This window comes from Nannobrachium achirus, assembly GCF_963921795.1.
Source record: "Nannobrachium achirus genome assembly, chromosome: 19".
Classification (NCBI taxonomy): Eukaryota; Metazoa; Chordata; class Actinopteri; order Myctophiformes; family Myctophidae; genus Nannobrachium; species Nannobrachium achirus.
In genome coordinates, this window is record NC_137826.1 from 33927923 (window position 1) to 33951353 (window position 23431).

The 23431-nt window shown below is 42.2% G+C and overlaps 1 protein-coding gene across 1 annotated transcript; it reads left to right on the forward strand.

The window, feature by feature from the left end:
- Positions 1–10169: 10169 nt before the first annotated feature.
- LOC308304786 (importin subunit alpha-5-like) lies at positions 10170–23127 on the forward strand (the record flags this gene model as incomplete). Its single annotated transcript, XM_080749416.1, has 12 exons — positions 10170–10235; positions 12117–12233; positions 12345–12430; positions 13139–13301; positions 16244–16343; positions 18827–18909; positions 19003–19083; positions 19188–19232; positions 20478–20609; positions 21604–21855; positions 22224–22346; positions 22981–23127. 12 exons carry the CDS (start codon positions 10170–10172, stop codon positions 23125–23127), a joined length of 1395 nt encoding a protein of 464 aa, XP_080605542.1.
- Between the last annotated feature and the right edge of the window lie 304 nt (positions 23128–23431).

The window sequence follows — 23431 nt, forward strand, 5'->3', positions numbered from 1 at the left end:
ACTATAGATGATGAATATGATACTGGATGGATAGATTGATACACTGATATGACACTAGATAGATGATAAATATGATACTGGATGGATAGATTGATACACTGATATGAGACTAGATGGATGATAGATATGATACTGGGTAGATTGATACACTGATATGAGACTAGATGGATGATAGATATGATACTGGATAGATTGATACACTGATATGAGACTAGATGGATGATAGATATGATACTGGATGGATAGATTGATACACTGATATGACACTAGATAGATAGATAGATAGATTTTCAGGGTAGAGGACAGACAAAAGGCAACACCTGTATTGTGTTATAGGTATAAGTGTGCCAAAATGCATAGGTTTTATGCATTTCTGGCGTTATGACCCCCTAAAAAGGTTGCCCCCCTGGCATTTCCTCTCGCCCCACCTACTACTAGAGCTTACATCCGGCCCTGCTGCCGAGGGAGAAGAACACACTGGGTTACTTTATCATTGTGAGGTTCGGTGGCTTTCACGTGGAACAGTGTTGTCACGTGTGATGGAATTACGCACTTCTATACGGGAGTATTTACTTCTCCAAAAGCACACAGAGCTGGCTTCTCTTTTCAGTGACAATACCTGGATCACTAAACTTGCATATCTAGCTGACATGTTTTCTGAGCTGAACAAACTTAACAGTTCTATGCAAGGTCGCAATACACATGCTATTCAGCTGTATGACAAAATGGAAGGCTTTGTTAAAAAAATCCGACGATGGAAGGAGCGCGTCGGGGAGGGAGTCTATTCCATGTTTCCATCAGTGGATGAGCTGGGAGATTCTGCTGCGCTCTCGCCTGACGTTACACGCGCAATACGTGCACACTTGGAAGCTCTCGAGGTCCAGTTTGGGAACTACTTTTCTGAGGCTGCCTCCTGGCGCAAGGACAAAGTGTGGATACAGTTCCCATTCAGAGACAACGCAGCTGATGGTGCACGTTTGACAGTGAGAGAGGAGGATCAGCTCATCGAATTGTCCACTGACAGTACACACAAAAACACATACGAAACAAAGCCACTCACTCATTTCTGGATCTCATGCCTGAAAGAATTTCCAGAATTGGCAGGAAAAGCAATGAAAAGCCTTTTGCCATTTGCAACTACTTATCTTTGTGAAAGTGGGTTTTCCTCACTTACCTACCTAAAAAATAAATATAGGTCAAGGCTGCAGCCAGAGTCTGATTTGACCCTCTGCCTGACAACTTCCATTCGTCCAAGGCTAGATAAGTTGTGTGCCTCTCATCAGGGTCAGATATCTCACTAAATAGGAGTGCCATCCACATATTTAGATAGGCTTCCCTTCCACATTTTGTTAATTCATTATTTTAATTAGCTCCACATTTTGTTTCATTATTTTATTTAGCTCTGTATTGTTTTCAACATAGCATGTATGTTTAAGCATTTTGTTACAATTATTTGAATGTCTCAGTATTGTTTTCAACATAGCAGGTATGTTTAAGCAAGGCAGTGGCATTAACAAGCCATCTTTCTTTTTCTGTCTATTTTGAATAACTTGCATAGGCCTACCCATATTATTATTATTACACAATTGACAGAATGTTAACAATGACATTGGTTCTTCTCAGTTAAGGTATGTTTATAAATGGCAGTGGCACGGCCACCCTCACTGTACCTTGTACAATACATGTGTGTTAAAATAAAAACATGAATACTTGATTAATCTGTCTATTTTAATAGCTAGTTATTGAATTCATAATTCATAGAAACATTTTTATACATAAATATAAAATATATTTTGTAGCCGCCCCTACGCCGCGAGGTAGGGGGTCCGCGAGCCATCTCCCCATCAGTTTGGGGGTCCCTGGCCTGAAAAGGTTGAAGACCCCTGTCTAACCTATTGATGTTTATAAACTAGGGTAAATTATGGTCATAGTCTTAATCTCACAGTATCATAAATGTTAATGCTAGCAACAACAAACATGTAAAGTAGGACACACAATCACAGTATGCCTTCTTCAGTATCAACATGTATTAATATTCTAATATTCTATTATAATTTACCCTAGTTTATAAACATCAACAGCAACGTTAGGTTAGCAACTGCTGCTTTTCAGAAAGTTTACCTTCAGAGTTCAGACTGAAAAAGCGCACCGTTGCCCCACCCGGTGTGCATTTCCTAACGCACCCCCCGTTTCTCGGCGAGCTTCATTTCGGCGACTCTACTGGTATTCCTGTCAAAGGCATATGATGCCGCTGTCTGCATGGCCCGCTTGGGGAACCCCCTCGCCGAGTCTGAGAGCAGACATCCAGGGAGTAAGTTGGGCAAAATAAACGATGTGGCTCTTGAGACCTTTACCTCGATGTCTGTGGCATTGATTGATTGAATCTGCGCAGAAACTTTCAATGGCCAATTGGCCATACCCAAAGCTGATGGATACTACTTGATATTGAATGTTTTTTGTATGTCGATGAATTGAATACTAAGGACCTACAACGGAAACAAGACTGCAAGGGCTTTTTTGGGGTGTTCCTTTTAGGCAGGGTGTTTGACTGTACTTCTTTTTGTTTTGTTTTGACTGAACTTTATACTGTTCTTCATTTTTGTCCAATAAAATATTCTGTAACACTTTAACAAGTGTTATAATGCCTTATAAGCTCGTTATAATGCATTACAAATGAGCTTATAATCATGCATTATAAAGACCTTAATATAAAGTGTTACCCAGGAGATTACGCCCCCCCTAGGTTCAGCCTATATGGCGGGTCGTCCTTGAGTTCTTCATCTATGAAGACTAATGAAGCCTAAGCATGTGTTTGAGCTCCATGCACTTTCTACTGTACTAGTCCTGCATTCCTTTGTTGCATGAAAGGATAGCTGACTCACTGGAGTCAGGCAGACATCCTGCCACTGGCTGCTACAGCATACTAGGAGGTGGGTAATTCCACATGATGACACTTCTAGTATAAGTCATCCACTATTGTTTACTGCCTACTGGCAGTCAGGAAACAATTAGGGTTCTGTTAATTCCAGGATGACTCCCACTCTGCCAGTAATACCGGTCACTCTGAATCTTTTAGGGTCAGAAGATTCTTAGAGAGCGGGAGTAGGCTATCACGTGCCATATGCCACGTGCCAGGACGCACAGGTTATGGCCGGATCTACAATATGGGCACCTTGGGCACGTGCCCAGGGGCCATCAGGGGGCCCTCCAGGGTGGCACAAAAAAATAATTAAAAAAAATTAAAAAATAAAAATAATAATAATAATAAAAACGTCTGGGGGAAAAAAGAAAGAAAACCCCCAGCCATTATTGTTATCTAACCCGAATGAAATAAATAAGATGCCCCCAACCCCCTGATTTTGTGTGTTTTATTGTTGAGAATGCTTCTGCGATTGTGTAATACACAATAGCGCTCGGCCGCTCCCTGCCTGGCAGCGCAGTAGAGGTGGGACGTTCGCGAGCGAATCGAGTCTTTTGAACAGCTCTTTAAGTAACCAGTAACTCAAATGAGCCAGTCTTTTGAACGGCTCTTTGAAAGGAACGGATCCCAGAGATCCGGCTCACTTCAAAGAACCATAAATCCCTCCCATCTCTACAACGCACTGATCGAGCGCCCACTGAGCTGTGGGCTGTGTGACGTACAAGGTCAGGTGCTGCCCAGCTGCCAGTGGAGGAGAGGCAGGCAGATGACTAGTGAGTGAACCGCTAAAATCAAAGAAGGAAGCAAAATGGACAATAAACAAAAGCCTAGTAGTGGCACTGCTAAGAGGAGAAGAAAAAAAAGGGGAAAAGAGAAGAGGGAAGCGGGTCAGGGTACTAAAGTATCGTTAGATTTTCAATAGGAATTCAATTTAAAAAAAACATTTTTCTCTCAATTTTCAAATTTTGAAAATTCCTGTGCGTTCAGGCATTCCGGAGAAACGGACTACTTCACCCTGCCTGGTAGGCGAGATTACCTTTTGAGTAAAGAGACACACGGGCGACTACAAATATGGCGACCCCACTTCAAGATGCGCTGTGATTGGCCGGTAGTGTACCATGTGTGCATGATCGGCGATGTGATTGGGCAACGTATACACAACGTATACAGATGATGCAGATTACGTCATTTTGGCGCGAAATCCGGTCCACGGCCAGGATCATAGAAAACATATAAAGAGAAGGCTTCAGAAGCTGAAAATAACGGAGTGGGTGTTCTAAAACTTTAGCGATTTAACAGTTAGGACAATTTTAAGATTTGTTTTATAAAAAAAGTTACATGGTACAACTTTAAATAACATATAGAGTAAGGTGGGGTAAAAGGCCCCCCTTAAGGATAATGTCTATTTTATGACCAATTAAAATACATTTTGATATTAATTCAGTATGTACATGTTAACAATGCTTTACCCAATACACCTATATGGGCACCATGTTGAAAAATTAGATACATTTGATTTTATAGTACAAAAAGAAAAACATGTAAAAAGGGCCTATTGCCCCACTACTGGGGTAATAGGCCCCCCTCTATGGGGTAATAGGCCCCCTTCTATGTCCTGGAGCAGAATAAGTGCTACAATCATGAAAATTGCCATGAGCATTTTCCATGGGTCACTTGACAAGATAATTGTCAGAGGAATTTGAATTTTCAAGATGGTGGCCATTTTTCAAGATGGCTGACACCTTAGTGGAGCAGTTATGTGATATAATAGTTTATTTGGTGATATAAGTATGAAAATTGGCATGAGCAGTCTCTGTGGGTCACTTGACAATTAGCCACCCACAGCTACTTGAAATTTCAAGATGGCGGACATTTTTCAAGATGGCCGACACCTTGTGGAGCAGTTAAGTGATATAATGGTTTATTTGGTGCTCCACTAAGGTGGTGGCCATCTTGAAAAATGGCTGCCATATTGAAATTTCAAGTAACTGTGGGTGGCTAATTGCCAAGTAAGTCTGGGTTTCCGAGGCTAATTGCCAAGTGACCCACAGAGACTACTCATGCCAATTTTCAGGCTTGTATCACCAAAATACCCAGGGGGCAAAGGAAGGTGTGCTGCATTTGCCCCGACATAAAAAGTTGTCCACCAGAAATATTATCTATGACCCAGTAGGATCACAACCTATATGGACAACCCCGTCAATTTGTACAACAAAGTCCAATATGGCCGCCTCAATATTAGCCCCTATTAGTTTTAATGGGGGGTGAATAGGGCAAAATTTCAAACTGAGGGATATGTCCACGAAACTTCACAGGTTGATCAATGGTATACATATGAACATTTTTTTGTATTGCAAGTTTCCATGAAATCCAATATGGCCGCCACAATATGGCCGCCATAATGTAAGGACCCAGAAAATAGGTTTTGCCTCTAACTTCTGAACCAGATGAGCTAGAAACGCAAACTTGGTGTCTATTTCATGGTGTCTGACCATGGGAGACTCAATGGAATAGCTAATTTTATTATTGGGTGTGTCTGGACCTTTATTGTGCATATTTGCAAGATGGTGGACTTCCAAAATAGAGCTTTAACATAATTTCTACCATTATTGTTGACTGCTTTTGCAAATACAAGCAATATGAATCCATTTGCTAAGATTTATGGCACAGAAGGGACTTATACCTGTATTATTCTTGAGTTTGCATGTTGTCAAAATGGCTGTAAACGAGATATTATATTTCCTGTCCGATTCTACTGTATGTAGTTGTAGCAAAGACTTCAGATAAAATCAGAGACCAAAACAATGTATCTTAGAAATTATTTTTCTATTTAAAAAAAAAAGAAAAAAAGAGAGAGACTATCTCAATGAAATGAATGCAACTGCCTTTTTGGGTCTTTCACACATAGACATGCACATGCTTTCCAACAACTTCAGCTTCAGGGAAATTATAATGAACACATGATTAAAACAGGCTGCATTATAATGCAAATAATTGCTAGTCACTATCACTGTCATGTGTACCTATCCTGCTGCATCTTGTCTCCAGTCCTTGGCAACGACACCCCAAGTAGCATGCAATTCCCTTCTTCGCACATGAAGTTCAATCACCCGAGAGAGACTTGGAGTAGAACCGCTGCTCCTTCACTTGGAAAGGAGTCAGCTTAGGTGGTTCGGGCATCTAGTACGGATGCCCCCCGAGCGCCTTCCTAGGAAGGTCCTCGATGCACGTCCCACTGGGAGGAGACCCCGTGGCAGACCTAAGACCAGATGGAAGGATTATATATCCAGACTGGCCTGGGAACGCCTCGGTATACTCCCAGAGGGAGTGGAGGAAGTTGCGCAGGATAAGGAAATCTGGAAGTCTCAGTTGGAACTGTTACCCCCGCGACCCGATTCCGGATAAGCGGTTGAAGATGGATGGATGGATGGATGGCACATGAACAGTTTTTCTGGCAGCCTTTGATACAGCTACATGATATTGCCTTGTCCATTGATATAGGCCAGGCTGGCTCTGTAGATGTACAGGGGACTGCCTTCCCATCACTGAGAGACCATCCATATTCAGTGAAGCAAGGGATGTCTGGCTTCGCGATGTGTGCATTTTTATCTATTATGGCTGCAAGAGCAGCTCTTTTCAGGTGCAGGCCAAAGGCATTTTCTGTAGGTGGCAGCAGCTTCAACAGGGTTGATCGGTTATTTAGGAACTTGTACACTCTCAGCTTTGCCAGGTCAAAGTCCTCCGAATGGTCAGCTTTTGATGCATATACAGCTATTGTGAGGTCTCTAGCCTGATTCTTGACATCCTCTGAGAGGGAATAAGAGGAATTTTCACCAAACTCCTGAAGTGCAGGGAGATCTAGACCCATGCTGGTCTTGAACCATGCCTTCTTTCCAGTGAAAAAGGGATAGCTGGTGGTATCTCTGCCACCAGTATCTCTGTCGTGCCCTGCCCAATAAAGCAATAAAGGGCAGGGCACGATACTGTGCGAGTCCAAGGGCTGAGACCATGTGATGGATAGGAAGATATGCATCCTGCTCTGTTCTCACCCACAGCTCTGGAAGGTCTAGGAGGTGGGTGGCAGCATGATATAGATGCCTATATCATGCTGCCGCCATGGGAAGGCAGTCCCCTGTCCATCTACAGAGCCAGCCTGGCCTATATCAATGGACAAGGCAATATCATGTAGCTGTATCAAAGGCTGCCAGAAAAACTGTTCATGTGCGAAGAAGGGAATTGCATGCTACTTGGGGTGTCGTTGCCAAGGACTGGAGACAAGATGCAGCAGGATAGGTACACATGACAGTGATAGTGACTAGCAATTATTTGCATTATAATGCAGCCTGTTTTAATCATGTGTTAATTATAATTTCCCTGAAGCTGAAGTTGTTGGAAAGCATGTGCATGTCTATGTGTGAAAGACCCAAAAAGGCAGTTGCATTCATTTCATTGAGATAATCTCTCTCTTTTTTTATATTTTTTTATTAAAAAAAAGATACATTGTTTTGGTCTCTGATTTTATCTGAAGTCATTGCTACAACTACATACAGTAGAATCGGACAGGAAATATAATATCTCGTTTACAGCCATTTTGACAACATGCAAACTCAAGAATAATACAGGTATAAGTCCCTTCTGTGCCATAAATCTTAGCAAATGGATTCATATTGCTTGTATTTGCAAAAGCAGTCAACAATCATGGTAGAAATTATGTTAAAGCTCTATTTTGGGAATCCACCATCTTGCAAATATGCACAATAAAGGTCCAGACACACCCAATAATAAAATTAGCTATTCCATTGAGTCTCCCATGGTCAGACACCATGAAATAGACACCAAGTTTGCGTTTCTAGCTCATCTAGTTCAGAAGTTAGAGGCAAAACCTATTTTCTGGGTCCTTACATTATGGCGGCCATATTGTGGCGGCCATATTGGATTTCATGGAAACTTGCAATACAAAAAATGTTCATATGTATACCATTGATCAACCTGTGAAGTTTCGTGGAAATATCCCTCAGTTTAAAATTTTGCCCTATTCACCCCCCATTAAAACTAATAGGGCTAATATTGAGGCGGCCATATTGGACTTTGTTGTACAAATTGACGGGGTTGTCCATATAGGTTGTGATCCTACTGGGTCATAGATAATATTTTTGGTGGACAACTTTTTATGTCGGGGCAAATGCAGGTTTCCCAAAAAAAGGCTGGTTTGCCCCCTGGGTAAAATAACCCTTTATATCACATAACTGCTCCAATTAGGTGTCAGCCATCTTGAAAAATGTCTGTCATCTTGAAAGTGTCCATTTCAAAGTGACCCATGGAAACTGCTAATGCCAATTTTCACGTTTGTATCATTAACTGAACGATTCTGCCAAAAATAAGCAGTTATTCTCTCCATGGGGCAAAAAGCCTCCGGGGGCTTCTTACCCCACACGAGGGGGGGGCCTATTACCCCAACGCTGTCATTGCAAAGAGTGTCATCTTAAATCTTAAACCTTTTTTATTTTTTTAAGTTGATAATTTATCATAAGGCCTTCCTAATGATATACAAAAAATAAGTGAAGAGGTTCAACTTATTTACACCGAGTTTGGAACATTTTCACAGTGACAAAGAATTAGATCAGTTTATCTTAAATGTGTTTGATTGAGAAAGTTATGACCTGGATTAAGCTGAGACAATGAAATGTTGTATCCATGAAGAGCTAAGGATGCCAGGAATGTGCTGAAATCAAATAGTTTGCCACCTTGTAGTTCTGTAGAGAAATACAGCTGGGGGGCTTATTACCCCAGGGGGGCCTATTCCCCCACTCTACCCTACATAGCCTAATAGACCAATTATTTGTTTACACACATTGAGACTGAATGCACAGCTGACTGTATCATGTAATCAATTCCCAACAGATCCCCAAACCTGTTGTTTTGGGGAGCACTGGTTATTCAACCTCCTCTTGTGTGCTAGTGAGGTGCTCCCATGGGTGCGCCCTTATCGAGACATATACTTCATTGCGCAACGGTGTTCCACGTCAACCGAGTAGCTGATATACAAACTCACATCGCGTCACCAATGCAACCCTTCTGAGCTTGGAGGTCTGCGGCTCTGCGCGCGACACCGTCGCATGACGGAGCATAATTAGGCTTCATGGACTGCAGCTGGGCGAGCAGTAGACGCTCTGGTGATCCAGTGGATCGGGTGGGTGATCATGAGGAGCGCTCCCTCTGTTCTGATGACGGTGAATAGAGGTGGGGTTTGAAGGACAACTGTTTTGAATCGCTATTATTGTTTACAATCAACAGAAACTAAGGATTATATATTTCAAGAGTGAGAATTTACAGTAAAAATCCTAAGCATTCTTCCTCCACACTGGGAGAAAAACGGCATCTGAAAGTTTGATGGAATGCATTTTTAAACACGAGTGCCATCCATTGCATCCTATGAACGGTGGGGTTCATTTGGTAAACCATTAGGCGTGCGCATAATGGTTTATATCAATGTGACGTGGACCATTAAGGCATCTATAGTCTTAGTTTTAGTCTTCTGAAATTGTTAAGCCCTTTGCACACAGGACAGTTGCGTTTTTTTTCGTTTGCGGCATGAATAAAACGCATTGGATTTGGTGTGCAAGGCTGTGCGGAATCGGCGCTGCGGATCCAAAAAGGAGTCATAAAAGGAGTGATGAGTTTTTCACCGCATGCGACAAGACGCACGAATCGAACTGGGTTCGATTGAGAAGAAAAAAACGCCCGGCGGCAGCCACTCGTCGCACGGCTAATTCGGAGCCGGTGTGCATGAGGTCATAGAGAATCATTGTTTTCTTTTCAAAAAATAATATTGTCAGTTTTATCCGTGCGGTTAAACGCGCCTGTGTGCAAAGGGCTTAAGTCTAGTCTTATCAACAACATATCAAAATCTTGTAGTCTTTTAATTAACAGATTCACACTCAAAAGAAAAATAACAGATTTTAAATTACCGTTTGCATGATGACTCTTTTGGTCATCCCATATAATATCGTGGTTCTTCTAGTGATTTGCTGCCTGCTGTTTGGATCGTTGATGGAGGTGCACTGATTAGCCCTCCCTGATCATTGATAGATGTGTGCTGATTGCTAAATACATTCACATGACCTGGAATTGGCTTTGGGGTTGGGCTATTAAAGCTTCAACTCAAATTGTCTGCCTTTATTTATTAGTTGGAGCTTTGCCATAGACCTCACCTGAGATCACTGAACTAGACCAGAATCTAAGGTCCACCATGCCTACCAAAAATGTCACCGATGATCGCATCTCTCAATTCAAAAACAAGGGAAAGGATCCCAATGTAAGTTGCCATACTCTCTCTGATGATTAACCTGCTTAATACAACAAGGGTTAATAACACTTATCGATCTCTTTCCTTATTATCATCTTTGCACGCAGAAACTTCGGGAGAAAAGGATTTCGCCGTGTTGTATAAAGTACTGGAAACCCATACTTAAGTAAAAGTACCGATATTCCACTTGAAAGTTAATCAAGTAAAAGTAAAAGTCACCGATAATATTATTACTTAAGTAAAAGTATGAAAGTAGCTCTCAAAAAATGTACTTAAGTATCAAAAGTACATAGTGTTAAAATGTACTTAAGTATAAAAGTAAAAGTAAAAAGTACAATTACAAGTAAAAGTACAAAAAATATTTTCAAAATGCCTACAAAAAATTAAGACCAAAAATTCTCAAAGTGTTTTATTATTAATAGGTTGGAAAATTCAGTGACCCCTTGATACCAGGGGCACAAGCACACACCTACAGTAAGAACAAAACATTGTGATCCTACGATGCAAAGGTTCAAATAGCACTGGGGCACCAAGTTCCCCAAAGCTATTTGAGATGTTTATAGATTAGAATCTTTACACACCTGCTTCCGAATAATTAATTATATAATTCCAGTTCACTGCACATATTATGTAGGTGACAGTTCATTTCAATTAAGCTCTCACTCCAGTCTGCGCTTTTCTGAAAAGAGTCAAGCAGCTCCCTATAGTTTAAACTAGACTATAAAATGACACTATAGAGCATCGCAGCGGAAGTTGATTCCTGGGGTCACTACGTCATTCCCCATTCATTTTCGCCATAGACTTTTACAAAAATATTTATAACAATTATGTTAAGCCTCGAACCAAGCCATCCAGGATGGAGGTGAATCATGACCATATAACCTTTTTTTCTATGAAAAGAACATTTTGAAAATCGCTAAACAAAGGGTAGTTATTAAATGTAGTATATCAAATAATGTAATATTAAAATATGTTTTCACATAGGATCAAAGTCCGCTTAGAAGGTCCGGATCAGGGACCAAATGTTTACATTGTTGCATTTTGAATTTGGTCCGGTTAGCGTTCACACGGGACTTTTGTTAAAAGAACCAAATATGTAAACAAAATGACACGTGGACGTGGTCATACAGGCTGTTGATCTATTGACAGAAAGGCTATTCCTATGGAAAATTACTTGCTGCCTATTCTAATTAATGTTGTGTTATTAATCACAGACGCTTTTTTTAAAGAAGCGAAACTCACACATTTCAGGCAGGAATTAGCGATGGATGGATGGAGGAATATCTCTCTCTTTTTCTCTCTCTCAAAATATATAGCCTAATATAAAGCCTTCTTCTTGATTCATTTAACAATAAATAGCGCAAGAACACGTGGCCAAATAAAAACATAATAAGCGTCACCGTTTCCACATCAAATACCTAATCATCTCTCTCTGTCTCTTTCTTTCTTTACAAGCAACGGGTCCATAAAGATATTCCCTATCCTTATCATGTTGGAAATGTGAAGCTCCCGTGGGCCGTGTTACACACAAGATGGTGACCTTACTTTTATTTGTGACAACAACAAACAATGATCACCGTGTTTGGAGAGCGACCCCTGGAGTCACCGCACACGATGGGTCACCAGTTTCCATGTAGTGCCGCACCGCAGCGCAGACTCAGGGAGAAGAGATGATACAGTATGAGACAGACTGCTATGATATTAAGATTTTCGATTTGTAGCGAGTAACGAGGTGTCCAATTTTAATGTAGCGGAGTAAAAGTAAGATTTTTTTCCTTTTAAATGTAACTAAGTAAAAGTAAAAGTTCAGGGTTGAAAAAATATAAATAAAAGTACAAATTCTCAAAATACAGTAACGAAGTACTTGTACTTCGTTACTTTACAACACAGACCGTGGAGCTGCGGAAAGCTCAGAAGAACGAGAACTTCCTAAAGCGCAGGCACATCACCCTGTCCTCTCTCCCTGATGAAGACGCCCTTTCCCCCGACCACACCACTGGGCAAAATGTCATTTGGCGCTTCTGTTTATTTTTCACACCTCGCAGAAGGTGTAGGCCTACTAGGCCTAAATCTGATTCTTACATTAATTAAATGATCTAAACTTTCTGTCATGTTTAGGAGCTATCCATGACTCTTGAGGATATCATTGCAGCTGTTAACAGCGACTGCAAGGAGATGCAAGCTCAAGGTTGTCAGGCAGCCAGGTAAGCTACAATGCTGTCTGCTGTGTGGGTACGCCTAGTGTTAAACCAACACCTTAGGCAGTTCAGTTAGGCCTATTGGTCAAAATGACTTGACGAGACTCTAAATACTGATGCCTACAGGTGGTTTATCATAAAGAAATGAGCTGACACATTTTAAACTGGAACACTGTTAAAAATTAAGCTGATGAATAGCTACTCCTGATTGGCTGACATTTTGTCATCTACCTGAATGTTATATTAAAGAGCTGGGGAGACACTGTTCCTGAACAAACACTCTATAGCAATGATTACTGTCAGAATAAACTTGGAGTAGTTCACCCCCCAAATGACTTTCTATTGATGCCATGGATACTGTTCAACATTTGTTTGTATTTGTCGCATTCCTATGACAAATGATTTTAATAACTTAGCCTACTCAAATTTACCCCCATTGATTTCAGAGGGGGGCCCAAATTAATTTGGGTCCCCATCTGGAAATAAGTGGTGTGAGTAATCAATAGTAATTTTGGGGGAGAACTACTCCTTAACCCAAAAAAACACTTACCGGGTAAGTGATTAGTAGGGTAAGTTACTAATGGCTGTAGAACCTGATCATGGTTTTGGAAATGATAATTAAACTTGAACATGTGGGTCCATTCCTGATTTCCAGTGTCTGGTACAGGCCAATCCTAAGGTTAACCAATACTGCTGCCCTCCCTCCCTATGCAGGAAGCTGCTGTCAGGGGAGAAAGACACGGGAGAGGAGGTTGTAGACGCAGGACTGCTGACTCGTTTCGTGGAGTTCCTGGGTATGGATGATGACCTCCTCCTGCAGTTTGAAGCAGCCTGGGCTCTTACCAACATCGCTTATGAAACCAGGCATACTCAACAGGTGCATAATCACGTGTACCTCCCTTGGCTTTGTGGATGGCCTTGTCGCCAACTGTATCTTCCCCCCCCTCAACCCATTAAGACCTGAGGCTGATTCTACAAATGCATTTCAAATCGGTAGCCTAGTTCTCACACGCCAAAGATAATTTTTTTGAAAGTAGCAGGTGTAAAAGTTTGCGGCGTGGCAAGAAGTGACACGCTGTGAGCTTGCATATCTGCCATTTTAGGATGGCCATCGCAAAAATCGAAAATGACATTCATGCTTTCCCGTTTTTAATGGGTAATCAAAACGTCATTGTGGATGTGCATGTAGCTCCCGACCGCTAGAAATCAAAACGTTAACATATTATCATTTAAATGAATGTACAGTTCAAAAGCAGCTTCATGCAAGCTTCCTTTTAGGGTCATGAGGTTGAGTTTCCAATTAGCGGTGCAGATAAATGCATTTTTGCACTAAAATACTTCACAAGTGGAAAGAAACCTAAAACTTTTCACAAGTACTCCTTAGGGGTTGTTCCTATGATAAAACACGTTAGACAATGAAAAATCAAAATGGCTGCCATGTTTCCAAGATGGCTGCCTCTGAACAGCACGCCAGCCAGTTAATGTCTGATTTTCATAATATTAGAGTTGTTTTGTAGGTTTTAAAACATCCTGAGTTCATTTATTACACCTTTAAAGCAGCCAGAATAACCTTTCTGACTTTTGGTTGGGGTCTTTCCTCATCTGGGACCCCCCAAAGAGACCCCTGAGCCTATCTCAGTAATCGCTTTGCTCCTGCTCCAGAGAAATGTTAAATTAGATCATAAATGAAGCATTAAAGTTAACTGGGCTCTGAAAGCAAAAATGAGTAGTAGCAAATACCCAGGGGTCTTCCACAGGGGGTCCGGGACCCCTAGGGGGTCCTCAGAGTTACTACAGGGGGCCTGCCGAATCTTGATGGGAACGTTTTTTTCTCTTTCTCTCTCTCTCTTTTTTTTTTTTACATTTGAAACTGTTTTTATTAGTATTCTCAGTATTATTTATAACATGAGTGTGTTAGACAGACAGGTTCACAGGTGTTAGTGCAGGGATTGCAAGAATTAAGGTATTGCAACTTCTCACTTTGGGCGCGCAGTCTAACATGTCCATTTATTGTACTGCACTCACACTGACAACACAATACACACACCTCTTTGTTATCGTCACCCCAAAACCCGCACCCTATATCCTCTTAAAGAGCTCACGGTCAATTGTACCCAAAGAAATTCACTACTCTACATGTCCTCCCTAATAGTGTTCACAGTTTCCACTATAGCATTTGCAGGGAGGAGAGTGCAAGGCAGGTTATTGTTTGAGCAGCTGCACTGTCCCTTGTAACCTGCTTTGCAGCCACGTTTGATGAGCTCAAGTACTGCCTTTGCAGCAGGGAGGGCAAGAAACCTGACTGGAACATACCCTCCACTCTCTGAATTCCATCTATTGTTTTCAATTGATGGAAGCTCAGGGCAATTTGGCAAGGTCATTGGCCATTCCTCCTGAGCTTATAAATGGTGAGCTTCCATCAACATTGCAGTCGGAACATTTTGCATGCCATGTTTACAGTTCAAAAGGTCCAACAACCCTGGGATTACTCAGATGGGAACTATTTCTGTCAAAGAACTTGGAGGGTGAGATGCTACCTCCAAGTCGTGCTGCACTGCTATCACATTATCTGTGCCAACTCCGTCACAATGCAGGATAAATCATACCTGACAAATTGCCCTGTGCTTCCACCAATCGAAGAAAATAGATGGAATTCAGAGAGTGGAGGGTATATTCCAGTCAGGTTTCTTGCTCTCCCTGCTCCAAAGGCAGTACTTGAGCTCATCAAATGTGTCTGCAAAGCAGGTTGTAAGGGACGGTGCAGCTGCTCAAATAACCTGCCTTTCACTCTATGCTATGGTGGAGACTGTGTCAACACTATTAGGTTGGACATTGAAGATGATGATGATGAAGACAAATATATCCTGCATGTCTGAAATTACTGTATTGTAGTGAATCTCTTTGGGCGTAATTGACCATGGGCTCTATAAGAGGATAAGGTGTGTGTGTGTGTGTGTGTGTGTGTGTGTGTGTGTGTGTGTGTGTGTGTGTGTGTGTGTGTGTGTGTGTGTGTGTGTGTGTGTGTGTGTGTGTGTGTGTGTGTGTGTGTGTGTGTGTGTGTGTGTGTGGTCAGTGTGAGTGCAGTGCAATAAATGCGCTCAAAGTGAAAAGTTGCAATACCTTCATTATTGCAATCCCTGCAGTAACAGCTGTCAACCATAACTGTTTAACACAAAAACATTATAAATAATACTGAGAATACTAATAAACCATCAAAGAACAATACATAAAACCAGGATACATAAAAACATTCGAAGTTTCAAATAAAAAATAAATAAAAAAAGATCTCATCGAGATTTGGCAGGCCCCCTGTAGTAGCTCTGAGGACCCCCCCAGGGGTCCCGAACCCCCCGTGGAAGACCTCTGTTATTTGCTACTATTCATTTTTGATTTCAGAGCATATTTCAGATCTAATTTAACATTGTTCTGGAGCAGGAGCAGAGCGATTACTGAAATGGGCTCAGGGGTCTGTCTGGGGGGTCCCAGGTGAGGAAAGACCCCAACCAAAAGTCAGAAAGGTTATTCTGGCTGCTCTATAAGTGTAATAAATGAACTCAGGATGTTTTAAAACCTGCAAAACAACTCTGATATTATGAAAATTCGATTAACTGGCTGGCGTACTGTAAAACATTTCCGAAAAGGCGGCCATCTTTAAAACTGGTGGCCATTTTGAAAATTAAGTGTCTAATGTGATTTTTCTAAAGAATGACCCAAGAGGTACACTCTGTCAAATTTTGGTGCTTCTTTCCAGAACTGAAGTATTGTTCTCCTTAACTGCCCCGCTAAATGGCAGGCTGAAACAAACGGTCTTGTTTGCAGGTAGTGGAGCATGGAGCCGTGCCAGTGTTCATCTCCCTGCTGGCGTCACCACATCTGCACATCAGGGAACAGGCTGTCTGGGCTTTGGGAAACATCGCTGGTAAAGCTGAAATTTAAAATGTATCTGTACTAGAAACATGACTGGCCTCTGTGGGTGGGTGGGTGGACTGGACCATATATCCATAAAAGACTTGTATATCCATTGGATTGGTAGCGACTAAGGGACCTAGGGAAATTTATGGAGGGGGGTCACTGGAGGAAAATAGGGGAGGGTCATGTCTTTTTAGTTTTAGTTTGAGGGAGGGTCATCAAATTTTACTTTGAGTCCAAGGGAGGGTCATCCAATTTTTATTTTTAAAATGAGCCCGGATTTTATATGCATATTTTCTTTACAGCTTTCCTGAATAATAGTACAACAATAGTCATTGACACCCCTCCGTTGCTTATCTTGGTTTTTCCCAACAGCTGGGCTATTGAGCCTTTCCCATTGTTCCTTCTATGTGTCAATCATTTAGCTTGGCCTATCCAGCCAGTAGGCGTGTGCAGTTTCTGGCCAATCACTGACGCTCTTCCTGGCAGCGACAATACTTTTAGTCAGAGGGAAAAGTTCAGAACACAACAAACATGGCGCCTTACAACATCAAGAGAACAAATGTGCGTACTAAAAGTTACTTGGATCACAATTTAAGAGCTTCGCTGCAGACCCTCTCTGCTGAGGAGAGTCTTGTCAGACTCGAAACTAAATTAGAGAAGAGCACGGACAACAAGAAGATCAGAGGGGTTAGGCAAGTCCTACTGGAATTGCGTGTGTGTGGCTGTTTGGATTTTGATTTTGGCTTCGAGGTTTTTTCGTCTTTTTTTCTTTCTCCACCACCATTAATCGGTAATCAAAACGTCATTGTGGATGTGCATGTAGCTCCCGACCGCTAGAAATCAAAACGTTAACATATTATCATTTAAATGAATGTACAGTTCAAAAGCAGCTTCATGCAAGCTTCCTTTTAGGGTCATGAGGTTGAGTTTCCAATGGCAGGCTGAAACAAACGGTCTTGTTTGCAGGTAGTGGAGCATGGAGCCGTGCCAGTGTTCATCTCCCTGCTGGCGTCACCACATCTGCACATCAGGGAACAGGCTGTCTGGGCTTTGGGAAACATCGCTGGTAAAGCTGAAATTTAAAATGTATCTGTACTAGAAACATGACTGGCCTCTGTGGGTGGGTGGGTGGACTGGACCATATATCCATAAAAGACTTGTATATCCATTGGATTGGTAGCGACTAAGGGACCTAGGGAAATTTATGGAGGGGGGTCACTGGAGGAAAATAGGGGAGGGTCATGTCTTTTTAGTTTTAGTTTGAGGGAGGGTCATCAAATTTTACTTTGAGTCCAAGGGAGGGTCATCCAATTTTTATTTTTAAAATGAGCCCGGATTTTATATGCATATTTTCTTTACAGCTTTCCTGAATAATAGTACAACAATAGTCATTCACACCCCTCCGTTGCTTATCTTGGTTTTTCCCAACAGCTGGGCTATTGAGCCTTTCCCATTGTTCCTTCTATGTGTCAATCATTTAGCTTGGCCTATCCAGCCAGTAGGCGTGTGCAGTTTCTGGCCAATCACTGACGCTCTTCCTGGCAGCGACAATACTTTTAGTCAGAGGGAAAAGTTCAGAACACAACAAACATGGCGCCTTACAACATCAAGAGAACAAATGTGCGTACTAAAAGTTACTTGGATCACAATTTAAGAGCTTCGCTGCAGACCCTCTCTGCTGAGGAGAGTCTTGTCAGACTCGAAACTAAATTAGAGAAGAGCACGGACAACAAGAAGATCAGAGGGGTTAGGCAAGTCCTACTGGAATTGCGTGTGTGTGGCTGTTTGGATTTTGATTTTGGCTTCGAGGTTTTTTCGTCTTTTTTTCTTTCTCCACCACAACGGGAATCTTTTAGGGATAGTCTCATTGATGAAACATATGGCATCCCTGTTTTAATATATAGGGTTAAGTTCGGCCGGCAGTGGATCATCTTAAAGGATGGCAGTGTTCCAATGGAAAGCATTTTTCTTCACTTTCACATTTGCGTATAAAATTTCCCAGACAGATAGATGAAGCGGTGAGTTTACAGATTAAACATTCATAGCCTTCTCCTAAGTCCTGTAACATCATATGATATAGAAGTGGTAGCTTAAGTTCTAGAGTTCACTTTTATTCACTAAAATGTTATCTGTGAAGATAGCTCAGTGCATTAGTCGCTGTGCTAACGATCCATTCGTCCCGTGGGGCCGCCGGTTCGAGTCTCATAGGGGGAGGTGAATTTGCTTTATTCATGTTCTCGTATATAGTGCTATTATTACTGCAGTTGCGTTTATGAATAAGTTTATGTTTTTAGGGATCATTTTACTCATGTATAAAATGTTATGTTTTAGGGGAGGGCCATCTTCTTTTCTTTTTTTGGTTGGGGAGGGCCACTGATTTTTTCCCACATACAGAGGGAGGGTCATAGCATTTTATATCAGGGCATATACATTTCCTCCAGTGACCCCCCTCCATATATTTCGTTCTGTCCCTAATTTGTATTTTCTCAGGTGGCGGTCCGGCTTATAGAGATGCCTTGATCAATGCTAACGTCCTGCCAGCACTGCTGTCCCAGATAACGCCTGAAACCCCTGTAAGTTGAGTTTAAAATGTAAGTTTTAGTTGCTTAGTTTTAATGGCTCTGCAGGACAATCTTCTTTTTCTTTTTTTTACCCCTTTCTTCCAGGTGGGTTACCTGCGTAACCTGACCTGGACGCTGTCTAACTTGTGCCAGAATCCCTTTCCACCCATGCCTGCAGTCCAGCAGGTAATGGCATGTGACTGTACATATTGGTGGCTCATGACGGGCCCTCATTGCCCTGTGTTCTGCACCTACAAAGAGGTTTCATGTTCCTACGGTTCCTGCACCAGGTACTGCCAGCTGTGACCCAGCTGCTGCACCTCAGTGATGAAGATGTCCTGGCTTACGCATGCCTGGCCGTCGCCTACCTCACGGACGGCTCCAACGACTGCATCGACATCGTGGTCCAAACCGGCATAGTTTCTCGGCTGGTGGCTCTCATGGGGCATAAGGAGCTCGGCGTGTTGGTAATGTTTCTCACAATATGTTATTATTGTTGACGTACTGAGGCTTGATCAAAGGATTTGTGGTCAACATGATTTGTCTACTCAACATGACATTTACGTTCTTGTGTTCATGTCAGTTGGTGAATTGTGACGGTAACGTATTGCCTTTGGTACTGTAGTTGCTGGTCAGGGAATTCTGACTGAATATATATTTTTTATTTTTTAAATGGAACTTGATTGTGTCCTTTGGAAGACGGTACCAGTAAAATGGAAATGTTTTATTGACATGCAGGAAACGATTCTAGGCTTAAATGCTATGGTTAAATACATTTTGTACCATAAATACTGACATTGGTGGTTCACAAGTACTGCTTAATGTCAACCTCCAGGTTCCAGCATTGCGCTGCATTGTGAACATAGTGAGTGGATCAGATGTATGCAGCCAGGTGGCCATTGACGCCGGCGTTCTGGCCGTCCTGCCTGAACTGCTGAGGCACCCCAAGCCCGATGTCCTGGCTGACGCATGCCGGGCCGTCTCCTACCTCACGGACGGCTCCAAGTCCAACGACCACATCGACATCGTGGTCCAAACCGGCATAGTTTCTCGGCTGGTGGATCTCATGGGGCATAAGGAGCTCTGCGTGTTGGTAATGTTTCTCACAATATGTTTTTATTGTTGACGTACTGAGGCTTGATCAAAGGATTTGTGGTCAACATGATTTGTCTACTCAACATGACATTTACGTTATTGTGTTCATGTCAGTTGGTGAATTGTGACGTAACGTATTGCCTTTGGTACTGTAGTTGCTGGTCAGGGAATTCTGACTGAATATATCTTTTTTATTTTTTAAATGGAACTTGATTGTGTCCTTTGGAAGACGGTACCAGTAAAATGGAAATGTTTTATTGACATGCAGGAAACGATTCTAGGCTTAAATGCTATGGTTAAATACATTTTGTACCATAAATACTGACATTGGTGGTTCACACGTACTGCTTAATGTCAACCTCCAGGTTCCAGCATTGCACTGCATTGTGAACATAGTGAGTGGATCAGATGTATGCAGCCAGGTGGCCATTGACGCCGGCGTTCTGGCCGTCCTGCCTGAACTGCTGAGGCACCCCAAGCCCAGTGTCCTGGCTGACGCATGCTGGGCCGTCGCCTACCTCACGGACGGCTCCAACGACTGCATCGACATTGTGGTCCAAACCGGCATAGTTTCTCGGCTGGTGGCTCTCATGGGGCATAAGGAGCTCGGCGTGTTGGTAATGTTTCTCACAATATGTTTTTATTGTTGACGTACTGAGGCTTGATCAAAGGATTTGTGGTCAACAGGATTTGTCTACTCAACATGACATTTACGTTCTTGTGTTCATGTCAGTTGGTGAATTGTGACGGTAACGTATTGCCTTTGGTACTGTAGTTGCTGGTCAGGGAATTCTGACTGAATATATATTTTTTATTTTTTAAATGGAACTTGATTGTGTCCTTTGGAAGACGGTACCAGTAAAATGGAAATGTTTTATTGACATGCAGGAAACGATTCTAGGCTTAAATGCTATGGTTAAATACATTTTGTACCATAAATACTGACATTGGTGGTTCACAAGTACTGCTTAATGTCAACCTCCAGGTTCCAGCATTGCGCTGCATTGTGAACATAGTGAGTGGATCAGATGTATGCAGCCAGGTGGCCATTGACGCCGGCGTTCTGGCCGTCCTGCCTGAACTGCTGAGGCACCCCAAGCCCGATGTCCTGGCTGACGCATGCCGGGCCGTCTCCTACCTCACGGACCGCTCCAAGTCCAACGACCACATCGACATCGTGGTCCAAACCGGCATAGTTTCTCGGCTGGTGGATCTCATGGGGCATAAGGAGCTCTGCGTGTTGGTAATGTTTCTCACAATATGTTTTTATTGTTGACGTACTGAGGCTTGATCAAAGGATTTGTGGTCAACATGATTTGTCTACTCAACATGACATTTACGTTCTTGTGTTCATGTCAGTTGGTGAATTGTGACGGTAACGTATTGCCTTTGGTACTGTAGTTGCTGGTCAGGGAATTCTGACTGAATATATCTTTTTTATTTTTTAAATGGAACTTGATTGTTTCCTTTGGAAGACGGTACCAGTAAAATGGAAATGTTTTATTGACATGCAGGAAACGATTCTAGCCTTAAATGCTATGGTTAAATACATTTTGTACCATAAATACTGACATTGGTGGTTCACAAGTACTGCTTAATGTCAACCTCCAGGTTCCAGCATTGCGCAGCATTGTGAACATAGTGAGTGGATCAGATGTATGCAGCCAGGTGGCCATTGACGCCGGCGTTCTGGCCGTCCTGCCTGAACTGCTGAGGCACCCCAGGCCCGATGTCCTGGCTGGCGCATGCCGGGCCGTCTCCTACCTCACGGACGGCTCCAACGACCACATCGACATTGTGGTCCAAACCGGCATAGTTTCTCGGCTGGTGGATCTCATGGGGCATAAGGAGCTCTGCGTGTTGGTAATGTTTCTCACAATATGTTTTTATTGTTGACGTACTGAGGCTTGATCAAAGGATTTGTGGTCAACATGATTTGTCTACTCAACATGACATTTACGTTCTTGTGTTCATGTCAGTTGGTGAATTGTGACGGTAACGTATTGCCTTTGGTACTGTAGTTGCTGGTCAGGGAATTCTGACTGAATATATCTTTTTTATTTTTTAAATGGAACTTGATTGTGTCCTTTGGAAGACGGTACCAGTAAAATGGAAATGTTTTATTGACATGCAGGAAACGATTCTAGCCTTAAATGCTATGGTTAATTACATTTTGTACCATAAATACTGACATTGGTGGTTCACAAGTACTGCTTAATGTCAACCTCCAGGTTCCAGCATTGCGCAGCATTGTGAACATAGTGAGTGGATCAGATGTATGCAGCCAGGTGGCCATTGACGCCAGCGTTCTGGCCGTCCTGCCTGAACTGCTGAGGCACCCCCCAGCTGAATTGGTAACCAAATGGACCATTATAGATCTTAACAATTGTGACCCGCACAGGTCCCTTTGGTTTCATTTCACACACTCAAGAGTTACATTATTGTTAAACATCTGCATATACAAAAAGTCTACACAATTAGACGATTTAGAACAATTATTTTGATCGTTTACCTGTCATCTCTCTCATGCCACATCGATACAGCATGGAATTGTGGACATGGAATTGTGGACAATCTTATCCAACGATAACAAAATATGAAGTCAAAGTTTTGGGTCTGAGGATAAAACAATGGTGGTCCGCGGCTCAAATGTAGAATAAATAATGGACCTTGATATGAAGAGTGAAAAGCACTGGGTATTGTCTGGATTTGTGCTGCAGTAAAAAATAAGGTGTAATCTTATCCTTTTGTAGAGAAGTGTGGCATCAATTACCCAAAACTGATCACAAGCATGAGAAATGTACCAATTTCTCTTATTTAATTTATATTGTATTAAATACAATTACTTTGAGTTTAGTGTCGTCTAGGCTGCTTTAGGAATTCTGTAAGCAAGCTGCAACTACTATACTGGAAGTGTGGATGTACAGGAGGGGTGCCCGTGTTAATTAATGCATTGAATGTGTGACAAAGTTGTGTAATATCTTTCAGGGGGACTTAGAAACTCAAAGGAAGGCGGTGTTGGCAGTCACCAACTTCACCAGTGGGGGCACTGTGTTGCAGGTTGTGCAGCTGGTTCAGAGTGGGGCCCTGGAGGCCATCATTGATTTTTATCGAAACGTTCTTCTCCGACGTTAGTGGAGTGCTTACTTTTTTTTATGTTTTATTCTATTTAAAAACAACGGCTCTGAACAATTGTTAAGCTTGTATATTGGCCATTTTCGCTGTAATGCAAAGCATAACATGAGGCTACAAGTGGTTTTGTACACTCTTGATGCAAGCGACATTTAACTCGTTAAAAGCCAACCCCGCGATGGAAAAGTACTCGAGTACTTATAGAGCCAAACGCGCGATGTCGCGGGAAAAGTAATATATTACTGTAACGTTGAGTACATTACCGAGTAGAATGGCCGGATGTCCGGAGACGAAAATCCGTCGCTGA